General features: G+C 40.3%; 1 protein-coding gene across 4 annotated transcripts in view; it reads left to right on the top strand.

The window, feature by feature from the left end:
* The first annotated feature begins 85 nt into the window (after positions 1 to 85).
* Positions 86 to 17249, top strand: part of spag9b (sperm associated antigen 9b) — a 34317-nt gene continuing 17153 nt past the window's right edge. For 2 of the 4 annotated variants that reach the window (XM_058621658.1, XM_058621657.1), the window contains exons 1-5: positions 86 to 675; positions 6701 to 6821; positions 9626 to 9696; positions 10998 to 11095; positions 16519 to 16666. In XM_058621658.1, the coding sequence (XP_058477641.1) occupies positions 376 to 675; positions 6701 to 6821; positions 9626 to 9696; positions 10998 to 11095; positions 16519 to 16666 (738 nt within the window). In that variant the 5' untranslated portion in view covers positions 86 to 375. Of the gene's footprint in view, positions 676 to 6700; positions 6822 to 9625; positions 9697 to 10997; positions 11096 to 12361; positions 12811 to 16518; positions 16667 to 17249 lie in introns of those variants that run through there. The other 2 variants (XM_058621659.1, XM_058621660.1) reach the window with 2 other exon arrangements.

Raw genomic sequence — 17249 nt, 5'->3', positions numbered from 1 at the left:
TATAAAAGAAGAAAACAAATCTGAACTGTTTACTACTTTGAAAGCTGGTGTTGCTCACATTTCCGACAGCACGTGAACGCATCAGCAGGAGATCATCTGTTGGACAGGGAAACTAATCAGGAGCCAAGTAAAGACTTTTCAGTGCTGCTAGCTCCAGGGCTAGCGAGCTCCCACACGACTGTTGTATTGAGTTGTTTTTATTTCAAGTCAAGCACAGTTTCTCCGCTGTGCGTCACAAACAACACTGGCGCGATGTTTTAGGAAGAGTTTGTGGCGCTTAAAGTGACACGCCAGAGAGCCAGCTGAAGCTCGGCGGCTAGCTCGTTAACTAACGTTAGCTGTTGGGGAAATAAGTGCGAGCGGAGGCGAGAGAAAATGGAGCTGGACGACGTCGTCCTGTACCAGGATGACTCGGGCAACTCCACCGTGATGTCCGAGCGCGTCACCGGGTTGGCCAGCTCCATCTACCGCGAGTTCGAGCGGCTCATCGAGAAGTACGACGAGGACGTGGTGAAGGAGCTGATGCCGCTGGTCGTAGCCGTGCTGGAGAACCTGGACTCGGTGTTCGCTGTCAATCAGGAGCACGAAGTGGATTTGGAGCTCCTGAAGGAGGACAACGAGCAGCTCGTCACCCAGTACGAGCGAGAGAAAGCGCTGAGGAAACACGTAGAGGAGGTGGGTTACTCTCCACACAACACAACACGACCGCCAAACGAGTCCATGCGGATGGCGTGAGAAAAACTTATGCCGAACCCCATTCGAAAATCTGACAATTCACTCCTCCCGTGCTTATAACAGCACTAAAAATATCTTAAAGTTTGAACTAAGTACTTATATATGATAAATATAATCATGTCTTTAATTCGGCATAATCACACAAACTCAAAAGTGATCATAAAGTTATATAAAAGTCATACTTTATTGAGTTGTCAAATCGTATCTACAAATAAAAGTTCTGTTTAGTTACAATAATCAAATCTTGCGTTTTTTCATTCCTTAAACAATGCTAAATAAGATGTACAGTGGCTGACACTGTAAGGATGAGACAATATTTGTGAACATCACAATAAAAGTTGATGGTTGTCAGTTTCAGTTATTAAGAACAATCGTTTATTTAACGTGAGTTATTTGAAAATGCTTTCGCGCAGTCCCAACTCACAGTACTGTTGTTAGCAGAGGCTTACCCAGATGTTGGATGTTGCCTCATTTGTTGTTGAAGACTTCACGCCGAACCCCATTTAAAAATGTGCCAATTCACTCTCACGTTGCTTATTAATTACACACCAAATCTCACTATTGCGAATAAATTACTTTTAAACATCGAAAGTAACCCTTTCTATAATTCGGCATACTTGCAAATAAAAAGATTTGTTTGGAATATTTATTGCACTCTTTAAAGTGGTTGTTGTACCTGCAAAAACATAGAATCACAGCTCATTGAGTTGCATGTGTTTCCTCTGTCTCTAGTGTTTTGGTTAAAATAAATATTGACAATGCAGATGAAGTCGTAAAGTGACAGAGAGGCCTGTGAGTGACTGCATGTGATGCTTTCCCTCACACAATTAGAGCAATAGAATGAATTCCTCAAGTCATTTAATTTTCTTGTGCTCTCAAAGTCCAAACACGCAGCCAAATCTTTAATTTTTGGACATTAAACCCACAAGCAGCCCATTTCTCCAACCCCCTTTCCTGCTTCTAATCCCAGGATAATTAGTGTTGGTCAGCTGTGCTTGGACTGGAAACACGATTAAATGAAACCCATTTACTTTAACACAGGCATTTTGTACAGGTTAATGTTTGCTGCTGTTGACATTTGACGAGACAGTTAAACGGCTATTGACAGCGAGCGACGGGTCACACAAAGCAGAGGTGTTAATAATTGATGTCATGTCGTAACATGTTGCTAAAGCTGTTAGGTGGAGCCGTTGCACATGGTGTTTTTGTCCCATCAGTGTTAGTCTTGTTGCCTCTGGCTGCCGTGTGCTAAATACCACAGGCAGCTAACATCTCACATAGGTCACGTCCTCTGACATCTACATCCTCCCTGGTTGGATTGGCTTCTCTACATGTCAGTGGAGGAACTTGGGTGAACAATCCTCATTCAGGATGTGGTGTTTATGTCTATAGTTAGTTATGACTGTACCAGGGAGGAGTTAGTCAACAATGAGGCAACCGTTCCATTCAGGCTTACTGTGTTTCTGAAAGTATATAGGATTAAAAAATAACTTCTGACTTTGCAGTGTTTCCCAAAGCCTGGCTTGAGACCCACAAATGGGTCGCAGAGATTTGTCATTGGTCCCCACTTCTACATGGAAATGATTTGTTTACCAATTCAAAATGACATTAGGTGTCACAGATAAGGCTGTTAATAAGTCCCTACGTCTCAAACTGGCGGCGCACAGCCATACGCAACCCCCCCATTCTATTTCACACAGCCTCTTAACATCACATTAAATGTCTGTTTTTTAATATTTACATATTACATATTACATACTTATTTTGAAATTTGGTCACAAATATTGTTATTGCAGTATCATGATGGGAATAAACACAGTTGTTTTTTCCCCCACATAGTTGACCTTTTTTTCATTTGATCGGCCCCCTCCTGACCAGACTAGACGCTCAGTGGCCCCCAGGTCTTTTGGGTTTGAGGCCCCTGCATTAGAGCATGAATAAAAGTGTGAAACAAAATCCATTTGGATCACAAGACAAATTTCCACAAATACATGTTATATTACAGCCAGTATAATCACTGTATTATCTTTTTCTTTGGATATGCTGTTAAGTCTCCAAAGGTACCACTTTGCCTCTTGATCCTTCCACGTTGTTCACCGCTGCTCCTTGAGTGAAGACATCTCAGACGTCTCGCGTCTCCCTATTTCATTATCTCTTAGTCATTCAAACACCAGACCGTTGAAAATGAAAGTTTTCCCCTTTAGTGCCAGGGCAAAATGAGTAGTCTGGCACAACACACCCGCTTATTTAAGCTTCTGATAATTTGGCTGACGAATTAATCTTACCAAATTAATCTTACCAAATAAAAACAGTTCAAGAGCCAAGTACACTGCTTTTCACTGCTATGAGCCCAGAGGGGGGAAACCTCTGAGCTTAAGAGAGGAAAAGGCAAGGCAGGAAATTCTTGGACTGATTTCCCTCAGTTCTTTTGTCCAGTTAGAGTCGTCTGCTGACTTGGGAGAGGCTGTAGCTTACATTGATAGGACGTAGGCTGTGTTTCCATCGTGGCGCGGTTTGGTTTAGTACAGTACGATACAGTTTGGAATGGTAAAGTCTTGGGTCAGAGAACAGTACCTTCTACTTGGTAGACGGGGTGTGGCAGATGGCCGTGCCAGTGAGATGTTGACAACATCGAGCGCGACACAGCAGACAACAATGGCTTGCTGCTGTTTGCTGGCATCTTCTTTCTTTTCTTCCTAGTAAAAATGGCCTCATCTTCCATCGGTTGCTAGGGAGTGACTCTTTTCTGTCGCTCATCTGTACCATTTTACTCTGGTACCCCAAGGGAAGGGTGCTAAAGAATGAAACTGTTAGGGCTGGTTATTTTATGGTTCTATTCCTAATAGAAACGCAAACAAATCCGTACTGTACCAAACTGGACCATTCCACCTGGTGGAAACAGGGCTATAATGGCTGTAATGGTAGTTTGGGATTAGAAAGAGGCAACTACACAGGAATAAAACCTTTTCTTTGTCGTTCTTAAGTTCCCTGTCAAAGGTCTTCTCTTAAATTCTGTAGTATATATGCCAGGCCTATATGTGGCGCTGTAATGCTGCCAAAGAAACGCACAAAAACGGCAAAGGAGATGTGTAGCTGTGTATGAACTCAAAACACAAAAAGAAGAAGATTTAACAAGACTGAGCTTCAGAGTTGGGGGGCGATTGACATCACTATTTTTTATGAAAAACGCAAGAGTTGCGACATTAGGACTCCCAAAAAGTGTGTGGATACAAGCAGCTATAGATGACAGTGTTGGTGTGTCAGGTGATTGTCAACCAATATGTAACTGGAGCACCACATGCAGGCGTTTCGGGGCTGTTTTGTCTTGTCTACAGGTCGTGGCCTTAAACGTCCCATTCCCCCCCCCCCCCAAATGTCCCAGTGGTACCCACGGCCAAAAACACTACAGAGAGTGGATTTCAATCTCTGTCGATTAAGTGCCAGTACAGTGGACCTCTGTCTGTCTGTCTGTGTGTGTGTGTGTGTGTCTGTGTCTGTGTCTGTGTGTGTTTGTGTGTGTGTGTGTGTGTGTGTGTGTGTGTGTGTGTGTGTGTGTGTGTGTGAATGTGTGAGAATGTGTGTTGGCACTCGGGGAACAAAGGCAGCCTTATGCATGGAGCACAGAGGAAAGGGAGCATGTTAAGACGCTGGAACATTAATTCTCTGGAGCATTGTCATATGAACGAGCCTTCGTCCTCCTGGGTCACATGATGATCTGCAGCATGATGTTGATCCACCATAAACCTGCTCTTTACATAATCCAGTGTGTAGATATTGTAGAACAAGGCTGTGGGCATGAGTTTGGTTCACATGACGAGCGGAACTCCTGATTCAGCGGCCCACAATGACTCCAAAGCTCTTCATTTAGTATAAAAATACTAAACCAGAAGCCAGCTCCTTTGCCTCCCGTCAGATGTCGTTAAGTTTTCGATATACAGTCGATCGAAGACGTTTACGTTGTCTTGTAGTAGATTTCTTAGTCGTTAGCCCTGAGGGATTAAACTAAACTTAAATGGAAAAAGTGTTTAAATTTAAGCATTGTGTGGGGACAAAAGGGGAGCCCTGCTGCACCCCTCTGTCCAGTTTCTGCTAAATACTCAGTTGTTAAAATGTGGAAAAACTTGAAATGATGAAGTCCTCGAATGTCTTGTTTTGTACCAAAATAATCAACTTTAGGATGATTTCTTGTTATTTGGAGCAAAAACTCCCCGCAGAAAAACATTTATGAGGCAAACCCACTCAGTCCGATTATTTCATTATCAATTCTTGCTAACTCATTTAGCAATCGTTGCAGCTGTACTGTACTTGAGGTTGAAGGAGGACGCTCAGGTGATTGTTCTGCGCGTGTCCTGCCCACGGCTCGACCACATGCACCCACATCACAAGACTGTGATGTTTATACACACTCAGCTGAGGCTCCTAAAAAAACACAATCTACCCACCACGTAATTCTCAATGATCTCATTCCTCATTCCATATACGTTTATTTATTTACTTAGGGAATGAGGCATGTGTGTGTTTAACGTCAACAAAACCAGTGTTTCCTCTCCGATAGCCGACGTAGAAACGATAACAAGTGTCCCTGAGAAGAGGCGCTGACACTGCTATGAGCTGCTTGTAACTCCCCCCCCCCCGGTGTGGGGGGCTTCAGCCGCCGCTTGTTTTTGTCTGTTGTAGGTGACAAACCTGTCGCTGTGCACCTGTTGCACGGTGAGGTTGAAAAGCTGTCACAGCAGCAGAGCAGAAGACGGACGCCATAACGAGCAGATCGCTAACGCACACGTTTTGTCCACACTCTAAACTCGATGATACGCACACTCAACGCTCATAGATGTGATGATTGTGAGGTCATTCACAGCTGCTGGAGCTGCCTTTTTAGAAATGGCTCAATACCAATTCTTGCATCCGATATGATACTGATATCATAGAATAGAATAGAATAGAATAGAATAGAATAGAATAGAATAGAATAGAATAGAAAGCCTTTATTGTACAAGACAATGAAATCAGTGGAGGGTTCCTCTGAAAACTAAACTGGTGCAATAAAACAAGATTCTAACAATATTATATATAAAATCACAATAAAATATACTATTAAAGTATGTTGAATAAAAAGTAACATTAAAGAGGGGTGAGTATCTAACAGATACTGTCTTTCTAAAAACTAAAATACTGCTTTTGTCATATTTTCCTTTTATTTATGTCGTCACAACTCATGTAGCCTCTGCAGTGTGTGAACATTTGTCACTCACATGGTGTTAATGACGCACAACTCTTTTACTGCCTCTGCTTAGTGAAGCATTGATATGTTGTATAATATATATTATAGTGATATTTGGGGTTTTAATGTCGGATCTTACGATTTCTGTTATGTTTGAAGATGCATTCAAGTTAGAATTTAAGAATTTTGTCCACAGAGCAAGAGACAGATGTAAAATACCAACAAAATAAAAGTACTTAATTAAGTACTTAATTAAAATTTGAACAATAAAACTAGAAGTTGAATTTGAGGTATTTTGATGTTTTCGGTATCAGCATTTTTTTTTTTACCTATCATTGATATTAAGTAAATACAAAGTGAACTACTGTGGCTCTGCTGCCGTCTCACTGTGGAGTCTTTTTTTTACTGCTTATAAGAATCAAATGTCTGTATAAAAAATAAAATAAAAGGTTTGTGCCTTTATTTCTTATACTTGGCTCAGAGGTCAGTACCAGAATTGAAAGACCTTTTATTTATTCATTTTTGTAAAGAGTTAAAAAGTACTGATAAACGTAGACAAGTCATGTAAAGTTTTGTGTTTGTAAAATTCCAAATTTTGACATAGATTTTCCTATCTTTTGTAAATCCATTGTTTGCAAAAACCAATATTGGTCGACCCCACAATAAACAAAACACAGGCTTCTCTCTTGCAAGTCGTTATAGTGTCTGTTTTCTAATGAAAAGCCTGTCACTTTAACTTTTCAGAGGTACATCGCCTTTGAAGACTCCCTGGACGGGGAGAAGAAGGACCTCCAGCGTCGCCTGGAGTCTCTGGAGTCTCACACTCGCCACCTGGAGCTGAAAACTAAGAACTATGCAGAACAGAGTGAGTCTGTGTCACTGTACATCTGTCACAAGTTTCACTGTACACGCTCTATTATTAGATACACACACACACACACACACACCCTGTGAGCAGCATCAACAGTTTACAGGTCTTGTGACTGTTTTTGAGCCTGATGAGCCTCAGGCCGGATGAATCTTCATGTCCTGAGTGAAGCCTCATTCAGCAGTATTTGCTGAATGAATAGAAGTGTATTTTAAAGCCAAGGTAAGGTTGGGCAGTAACGGATACCATTTATCCTGGCCTAGGCCTGGCTCTGGCCTGGCTCTGGCCTGGCTCTGGCCTGGCTCTGGCCTGGCTCAGGTCTGGCTCAGGTCTGGCTCAGGTCTGGCTCAGGTCTGGCTCAGGTCTGGCTCAGGTCAATTGTTTCCTTTGTGACTGCTCTAGTTCCAGGAACATCCTCCATTTTGAAAACCTTTTTTTACTTCTCGAAACACAGCAAACGCAAATCTCTTAGCCTTCCCAGGGTTCCCACGGGTGCTTGAAAGCCTTGAATGTTTGTGAATTTCCGTCTGAATGTTGTGTATGAAAGTAGTTAAGTTGATATTTAGGTAAATGTCTCTTTTCTCGTTTGTCACGACGCCTCCTACTGTTTGGTGCAGTGTTGTGGACACTGTCCACTGTCTCTCTCACTGCCGTTGACGTCAGAGTCTGTGCAGAACATTGAGCGAGTAAAGTGGAGCAAGAGAGAGTATATGAACATTCCAAGATCTCTGTCTCACCAAAGAAAATGACAGAAAGACTGACTTTGACCAAGATCCCAAAAGCACAATCACTTGAATTTAAGGGAGTTCGTCCCCAGAAAGTCCTTGAATTTGATGTCAACCAAGGTGTGGGAACCCTGCTCTGTTCTTGCTTTAAACATATGAATAAAAGCATCTATAAAAAGCTAATTCTAAGGCTTTGAAAAACTAAAATACTTTTATTTTAAAGCGATTATACACTTGCATTCATTTTCTACCAATAAATGTTACAAACTGGTTCACAATGTAAAGGACCGTGTAGTCTTCCTTGAGTGAACAGCCCTCATGATGTTTGCATGACTGCACCGCTGACAGCGTGTGACTGTTTTTTGTTCCGCCGCAGAGCCGTAACATGCGCAGGGAAAATTTGAGACTGCTCAGCAAACTCTCCTTTCATTTCTGTCCCTGTGACACTTCTCTTTTCTTTAAAGTCTGCTTTCATTTAGGCCGTGGTTTTATCATGTTACTGTAGCAGACGCTGAGACGTCGTCAGGTCACTTCATTCATTATGTTTTTAACCTTTTGTTGACATTTTCCAGGGTTATTGGTGGTGGGAAAACAAGTTAAACTTAAATGTCATGGCAAAAACAATCACTTAATTAATCATGAGGCTGATAGTTGGTCTAAAATGTATTAATAAATGAAACGTTTCCACAATTTAGAGAGCATATATAATGAAGAGAGTTTCATCTGTCACGTGTTTAGGTTAAACAGTTTAAAGTCAGCACCAATCAAAAATTAATGTATTATGATTTTATTGCTGTAATCAATGATTATTTTCAATATCAACTAATCTGTTGACTATTTTACTGATTAAAAAGGGTCTGGAATTTGTGAAAAGTGTGGATAAACCTCTAAATCATGACATTCTCATATGAGATGTTAATTTTTGTGTCAAACGAGTGAATAATCCAGAAATATTCGCATTTAAGAAGCTGAACCACTTCATCAGTTAATCTAAGTATCAACTGAATCATAAGGGATGCAATGACCAAAAGATTACAAAATTTTGGTATTTTGGCAATCAAATTTTGATCTATTTGAGTGTTTTTGAGTGTATTTCTGGGTTATTTGCTGCGTATAACAAAGAAATAATTAAAACTGAATAATTTGTTTGACATTTTCTGAACCGAGCTGCAGGATTTTTAACGTAGGACTTTTTCCTTTTAGCACCACTTCCTTTTCCTCTGCACCTGTCCTGGCTTATTTCTGCTCCACTCATTTTAGCATCACTTCCTCTATTCTTTCTCTTTCTCTCTGCTCTTAGTTTTCTTCAGAATCACACACACACACACACACACACACACACACACAGAATCACCCTTAAAGTCGCGATATGATATTTATTTCCATCCATGCAGCTGCTGTTGTTGGAGGTGTTGCTCTGCACGCGTAGGTGTTTATTTTCTTTAAAAAAGCTGTTACAAACTAGTGGTCAACCGATTATCAGCCTGGCCAATTATCGGTATTTTGCCGATAATCTGTATAAGCCTTTTATTTTAATGATGTTATTATTTAATTTCATACAAAGTGCACTACTGTGGCTTTGCTGCTCGTGGCCATTTGCTCTCTAATTGATATCGGCTTTGGAAAAACAATATCGGTCGACCTCAAGTAAAAGCTCTTGTGATTGAGCTGCATCAACTGTCAGATTACATGGATTATAAAGGTTGTTGCACTGTTTTATCAGTAAATTGTAGTTTTAATTGGCTAGATATGAGGCTGATTCTCCATGTTTGTCATTGTTTTTACCACGTCAAACTGTTTTAATGGATTTTATTCTCACAAATCACTTACATTTAAATGTGGAAATGACTGATTTTGTTTGTTGTGAGGGTGGGATTAGAGGTAGGATTGTTGAAGCAATGTGACCCTCTTCTGGCTGTGTCATGTAACTACAGCAAAGTCACCACAGATATTGTATTACTCACTGAATATGTCATATCACATTTGTTAACTCTTGTTATTCTGTTTTTAGTGCAAATATCTGCACTTATGGTGAATCCTGGTGTTAACTCTTCTTATTTTTTCCTTCTAATCCAGTCAGCAGATTGGAGGAGAGAGAGGCAGAGCTCAAAAAGGAGTATAACACCCTTCATCAGAGACACACTGAGGTGAGACAGAAGTTGTAAGAAGTCCATGTAAAGCTGTAATTAACTCATTATTTTCATATTTCCTCAGTGAATCTAGTAATTGTTTGTTTGGTTCATAAAATGTCGAAAAATGTTGTTGATTGTCGTTTCCTCAACCTCCAAAAAACCCCTCTTGTTTTGTCCACTCACCACAATTAGTCAGTTTTACTGACTTCTGTGTTATATGGAGCAAAGAAACCAGGAAATATTCACATTTAAGAAGCTGAAAAATGTGAGGAAAAAAAAATTAAAAAGACACTCAAAAATGTTAATTGGTGATCAAAATAGTTGGATTTTTCAACATTTTCTGACATTTTATGGACTAAATAATTGAGAAAGAAAAGAATCGACCGATGAATCAATGATGAAAACAATCATTAGTTGCAGTCATATTAGTCTATAAGGTACAATAATCCATATTAGTCCTTCAAAATCATTTTACAGAAAAAAAGAAACATTTAAAATCTGAGAAAATCTTTAAACCCTGATATTTGTAGCAGAATATTCTCAAGATTGTGATATCCGTAAACTATCCGACATGAAATAGTGGCATCAAGCTGTCCCTGTTTTTTGTCTTGTTTTGAGCCTCTGCCACCGTTTTTTATTATACATGAGTAACAGATGCCTCAGTGTCAGGAGCCAAATAATACTGTTGAATAATGTCCAACAAAGAAGCAGAAAAGCTGTCACTTACACACACACACCGTTTATACATTTGCATCGTCTTTTGTCAGTCCGACTGCCACAGCTGTGGGTAACCATGGCAACCAGCCTGTTTTTAAGACAGTAGCACAGTGTAAATGTCAACATGCTCTCCTGTGTGTTTACATCAATGTTAAAAGTCAGATTTTAGTCGGACTAAGACGATAATTTGGTTTTCTTAATGTCATGTAAACATGTTAGCCCGACTAAAATCTGGCTAGTCTGAATCAGACTAATTGTACCTCTATAAAGTGATTCATAGTCCGACTACTCCTGCATGTGTACGCATAGTCGGACTAACTTGTATCACAATTAACATGAACAGCAGGTACAAAACTTACAGAACTACAGCACGATCCATCTCACCATTCAGAGGTCAACAGGAAACTGATTCAACACACACTAGCTTATAGAGAGATACAGCACCACCTATGGAGGTGGAGTCAGACGTACATCATACTCAGACTTGGCAAGTTGTCCGTTTGCCTGTCTTAGTCGGACTATGGCCTTAGCTTGATTTAAACTGTGCATGTAAACGTACTGAGTGAGTGATTGTAATGTGATTCCATGACTGTTTCCAGATGATCCACAGCTACATGGAGCACCTGGAGCGTACCAAACACCAACACATGGTGGCGCCAGCAGAGCCGTCGGATGCAGTCACGTCGGCAAGAACGCGGTAAGAGACAAACACGCCATTTTTACTCACTTCATTCACTTGATTTGTGCATTTATTTTAAATTCAGATTATTAACCAGCAGGACTATCAATGTCGCTGCTCTCATTTCTAAACACAAAGACGGCATTCCTCTCTTTGCAGCTGTTCTTTTCTTTTTTTTTCAGACAAAACTGAAATTCTACATCACAACTTTAAGAAAAACTATACAAATCATTTTTAGGGAACAAAAACAACTGATTGATTAATTGATAAAATAATAAACAGATTAATCGACCATAAAAAAAGAATCATTAGTTGCATGTTAATAAAAATAATAAAAAGAAACTTGACAGGCAGGAGAAATATTTTTAAATAAGAAGTAAGCAGGATGACTTTAAATTTGAATTTTAATTTGGGTTAAAAAAAAAAATTCAAACAAGTTTCTGTGATTTTTCAGCTTCTTAAATGTGAACATTTTCAGTTTTTTTGCTCTGTATAAAACCAAAATCATTGAAAACTGAATCATTTTTGGTTTGTGAACAAAACAAGACATTTGAGAGCGTCATCATTTTCAGGTTTGGGAAACACTGATCAACATTTTCTGACATTTTATGGACCAAACAATTACTTGATGAATTGAGAAACTGTAACCAATATTCTTCTCCTGTTAAGAAAATGCTGTGATATCCAGCGATCTATGACCAGTATCGGACCAATACCGAACTGAATATCGTATTGGCTCATCCCCAGTATTTATCAACCAATTTCATGTGGCCCACCACTTAATATCAAGCTTAAATGTGTGTGTTTTTTGGATATTTATAGATTAGCATTATAAATGACTTTATTTTGAAATTCTGTTAAAATAAATATTATTGCTATATCACAGCCACCTCTACTGAACAGGTTTGTTTTTCCCCACATAATTGGACTTTTTCTTCACTTGACCGGCCCCCACCTGACCAGTCTAGATGCTCAGTGACCCCTCAGGTCTTTTGAGTTTGAGACCCCTGCCTTGGACTGTGTAGGTCAGACAGGCCACATCCACCACCAGTCTCTCTCTCTCTCTCTCTCTCTCTCTCTCTCTCTCTCTCTCTCTCTCTCTCTCTCTCTCTCTCTCTCTCCCTCTCCCTCCCCTTCTCTGTGGCTGATGAATCTCCTCATTTCACAGCCAATAGGCTGCAGCCTAAGAGGAAAAACAACAACATCCAAAACGCACACACACACACACACACACACAGAGGTAGAGGGAGAGCGATGGAGGGAGGGAGGGGTGGATGCTTCTGTCACAGTCGGCGAGGGAGAGAGCGTTGGAGAGTTCTAGACTGCACAGCAGCAGCTGTGTCGCATCTCTGCTGAGGATAGGAAGGAGGAAGAGGAGGAGAGGAGTGTCCCTGCTCCTGCGTCCAGGATTTGTACACTTGCTGCAAACCACTCTGCTCCGAGGTTCTTGTCCAACCAAAACCCAGCAGAGTGACTCCAGTGCTTCACTGCCTCCCACCTCCGACCAGGTCTGCTCTCATCACCCCCTGGTCCTCCAGAGAAGGCACTGGGCCCTGATCTGGGGGGGCCATGAGCCCCGGGTGTATGCTGCTGTTTGTTTTTGGCTTTGTCGGAGGAGCGGTGGTCATCAACTCTGCTGTGCTGGTGTCTCTGTCTGTGCTGCTGCTGGTTCACTACTCTGTCTCCACTGGCGGTTTACCTGCCCTGCCCTCCTTACCCTCCAGACCCTGCAGGTATCTTCCTTTATCTCGCGCGTGTGTTTGTTTGTTGACAAGGTGAATTTGTAGCCACTACTGCCATGTGGCTGTGATTTCATCATCAGACAGAAAAAGTAGGTCAAGAGGAAAAAGAGAGAGAGATTACTGGCAGAGATGTCACTCTGGCCACCACACTGCTTGTGTTTACTATCGATGAATCGGTCAATTTGATGCCCGAAAAGTCGTGGAATTTGACCCCGTGTCAGTTGTGGTGAACATTTACGGCTGAAAGTGGTTTTTGGTGAAAGGGCGTGGTAAATTGGGATTGGGAGGGGTGTAAAAACTGGTACACGTGTTCATCAGGTCAGGACACAAAAAAGTCAATGAGGACTATGCCCGAAATCCTCCTTGTGTGCTCCTTGGGCTGAAACTAACGATTGTTTAATTCTCAGTTATTCTGTCGATTATTTTCCCGATTAATCGATTAGTTTGGTCTGTAAAATGTCAGAAAATATTGATCCACGTTCCTCAAACCTGGAAATGTTGATGTTCTCAAATGTCGATTGTTATGTTGAAAATCTTAATAATCGTATAGTTGTTATAGCCCGAATTCATCTTATTTAAATTTTTACAGTCTTACTTGTTTCTGCGATATTTACCTTTTACGGATTGTATTAGGTTATCTATCTGTCTATCTTATCGTCTTATCCCTAGATGAAACCTAATTCATGTTCACATACTTCATAATTGAATCATCTTAATCAGGCCCTATAACAGTTATTTTCAAAAGTGATCAATCTGCTGATTATTTTCTAGATGAATCTTGTTGTTTGGTCCATAAAATGTTGATTTATGGTTCACAAACTACAAAATGATGATGTTCTAAAATGTCAGGTTTTGTCCACAAACCAAAATTATTCAGTTTTAATGATTTCATTGTTTATATGGAGCAAACAAACCAGAAAACATTCACATTTAAGAAGCTGTGTTCAGTCAGAAAACCTGTGTTCAGTTATTAAAATAAACCCTCAAACCAATTAATTGATTACAGGTCTAAAATATATTGCTATTTATGTTGGTAACACGTGGTGGTAAACAAACACTGACCATGGCATTGTCTGTGTCCGCCCGGTTCAAAAACACAAAAGGCAGCTTTGGTTGCCGTGGTTTGGCCCGGATGTGACCTCCTGCTCTCAATATGTTGGTGTGTCCATTGTTTGTTTTGGACGGTCTGTCTCGCTGCTGCTGCTGCTGCTGTTGTTCTCTCTGTGGCAGCCATTGTTCTCCCAACAATGTACAGTATTTTTGTCTAAAGATGCACAATATTGGACCTTTTTTTTGCCGATATCCAATATGCCAAAATTGCTTGGGCTGTTCAATTTTATTTGTGTAGCACCAAATCACAACTTACATTATCTCAAGCGCTATACATAACAAGGCAGAAACTTTTAAAATGTTAAAGAGAGAACAGAAACCCAACAGAAGGAGACACAGGGCCTTTTATATAACAGTTGTATTGGACAGTTCTGAATTGGTTATGACATGTTTATAGTACTACAATGTCATTTATACACACAGCAGCATAGATTGTTGTTTTTAATGTTAAATAGAGGTTAAATACATGTTAGAAACAATGAAATTCAATCTAAATATTGTCAAATTCTGCTGAAACACAAGTAATTAGTTTTTTTTTTAACATAATATTTTGTTTTGAATTTATAAAAAAAATTGTATTTCAGTAAATTATTCAATATAATAAATGTGATGATTAGTAATGTAACATTAAAACCAGGAAAAGTCATCACAGTTATGACGATATTATCTTGTCTATGGATCCAAGTGAGTTTCAGTAGTTCAGCTGGAGATGCTGGTGATGGACGTGGCTCCGCCTCCTCCAGCTGACAACCATCCCAGAATCCGTCTCCACCACAGAGACGAGTGGTTTTGTTATTGGCTCAGCTAATAGGTGGGAGGTAAATGGGAGTTTATGAGGCAACCAGATACTTCACTGCCAAATACTCTCGACGACAACGACACCTTTCGGTGAAGTGTTTGTTAACCTGATGAAACATTATGCAGCTTCCACTGAAGTGGACAATGCTGGGGTCAGATTAAGAGATTTGCAAGGGCCATTTAATTGTGCGAAAGCAAATTTAATCCGGAATCTGTTGACGTCAGGGTTGAGTAGGGTCACGCACACACAGTTCTTTTATTTCACAAGTGGTGAAGTCCAAAACCATGATATTATTATTATGGCTCAATACTGCATATTTATGTCAAATACTGAAACCAATATCACAACATTGAGTATCTCATACATAAATCAGTGCAACACTCTATTTTACGACTACTAAGCAATAACTTAATCCCATTTTCTACTGATGCATTTACCGTCTAACCAAAACCAGCCATTTTGCAAACATAATGCTCCAACTTTGTAGTATTCAACTTTGTAGAGTCATACTTAACATGACGCAACAAATGTATCCGTAAATGTGTTCTCCCATTAGCAACTTCCTGTTCTTCTGTTTTTGATTGATCAATGTGAATTTTGCCATTAAATCTTGGTAAGAATGGACCCACTGATGACGTCACAAAAATGATCTGATTTTCAAGAAATCCCCGTCTTTCATTAATGAGCAAAAGCTGCAAAAACACATGTTAATATCTCTGTCAAAACTTAGCGGATTTGAGCGAAATTTGGTGTGTGTATGCAGGATCAGACGCTCTACCATCAGACTAAGTTTCATGTGGTAATCTGATCCGGATTTGGCTGCACATGGCAGATTTAACATGGTTCAGTCCCCTTGAACAAGACACGATATCGTAACAGAACAGGATGAATTTTGTCATGTTTAATGTTTATGTACGATGGTGAAAGCTATAAGCAGGTACAGTTCTATACATATCCAGAAAGTTCTTCTGGTGCTGGTTTGTAAAACACAGGTGACAAAGTGTTGGTGGAGGTCTGCGATCTCGAAGCGATCTTGTCATTTACTGTTTTACAACCTCTGGTTTGTTAGTTAAGTACTGATGATATAAGATATGATATTGACATTTTTAGGATCATTTTGAGTTTCCTACTTTCCTTTATCCGATATATCCGATGGTTTTGACCAGTATTGGGCTAATACTTTATTGTGTCGGCTCAACCCTCAACAAAATCAAAATTTTGAAGTTATCAAGTTAAAAAATGTCGTACAATTTGGTTTATTAGCACAACACATTGGTACAGACATTTATTGTGTCACATGATGCTTTACTATTATTTATTTTATTATTTTATTATTATTACTGAAAATGAAAAGTCTCATTGACTTTTCATTGATCAACAAATCCCCTGACACCATGAAGTTGACATTTGTAGTTTTTGTGTCTGGAACCAGACATTCATGTCCCCCTTTAGGATGAGTTGTAATAACTTAATTGTTTTCCTTACATTGCCTTTTACCTAATATATGACCAAGTACTTCCAAATTAACATTTTCCCCAACCACCTTTAGCTTTTACATTCATTTTAGTGCTAATTGAAAGATGGTATAACTTCACAGAGGTGCTGGCATGGTTGGAGACCGTTAGTCTTCCTGTTGCTGGTGGTGTTTTACCTACATTTTGGTCATTTTGTTCACATTATATAACAGAACCGTAACCAGTGAGTCATTCTTCCCAAACACATCCTGTGTTCTGTTCAGTGTAAATACATTTTCTCTAACCCCTCACCCTGTGTTTGTCTCCGTCTCCCAGGAAGGAGCGTCCCATCTCCATGGGCATATTCCAGCTTCCTGGCGCTGATGGCGTGACCCCCGACCTGCACCGGGAACCCACGGACCCCTCGGCCGAACCATGGAGATTCAACAACCTCAGCCACCCGCAGTCCAACACAAGCCTCAAGGTGTGACACACACGGGAAACACAGACATAAGAAAGGCTTCTTTTTTGTTTTTAGTAGAGATTTTGTAGAGATTCCCACGGATCAGACGAGTGACATCATCCTCGCTTCACTCCACAAAGAGGTTGTGGAAACTTTCAGTGGCAGGAAAAAACAAAGAGTACATTTCTATTCACAGAGAGTGGATTCTTGAGTGTGTCCAGAATTTTTAGATCTTGGTGTGTGTTGGTGGCTTGGAGCCCAGGAAGCAGGGGAAGTGGTACCACTCTGGGGGCCCTGCCTGTAACCTCGAGGGAGGGTGGAAGGCACAGAGTGTCTTCACATTGGTTGGAAACCGGGCTTCAAGACTCCCATCGTGAATATTAATGAACGCACTTATACATGCTTATTTGCCGTTACTACACCAGTGGTTGTTTTAAGAGTCTGAAGGTTCTTGGGCCTTTGGAGGACAAGTTAAGGTAGTTCTTCCCATTAGTGAATGTCCACAACGGGGATGGTAAGTCCATATTCTGAGAAGTCCAGATAGAAATAAAGTGTCCTCAAGCAAAAGTTCTAGAACATAATGTCTCATGAGTGTTGTGAAGTG

This window comes from Solea solea, chromosome 21 (genome assembly GCF_958295425.1).
Source record: "Solea solea chromosome 21, fSolSol10.1, whole genome shotgun sequence".
Classification (NCBI taxonomy): Eukaryota; Metazoa; Chordata; class Actinopteri; order Pleuronectiformes; family Soleidae; genus Solea; species Solea solea.
Note: the sequence above shows the minus strand (reverse complement) of the source record. Positions and strands in the feature narration are given on the sequence as shown.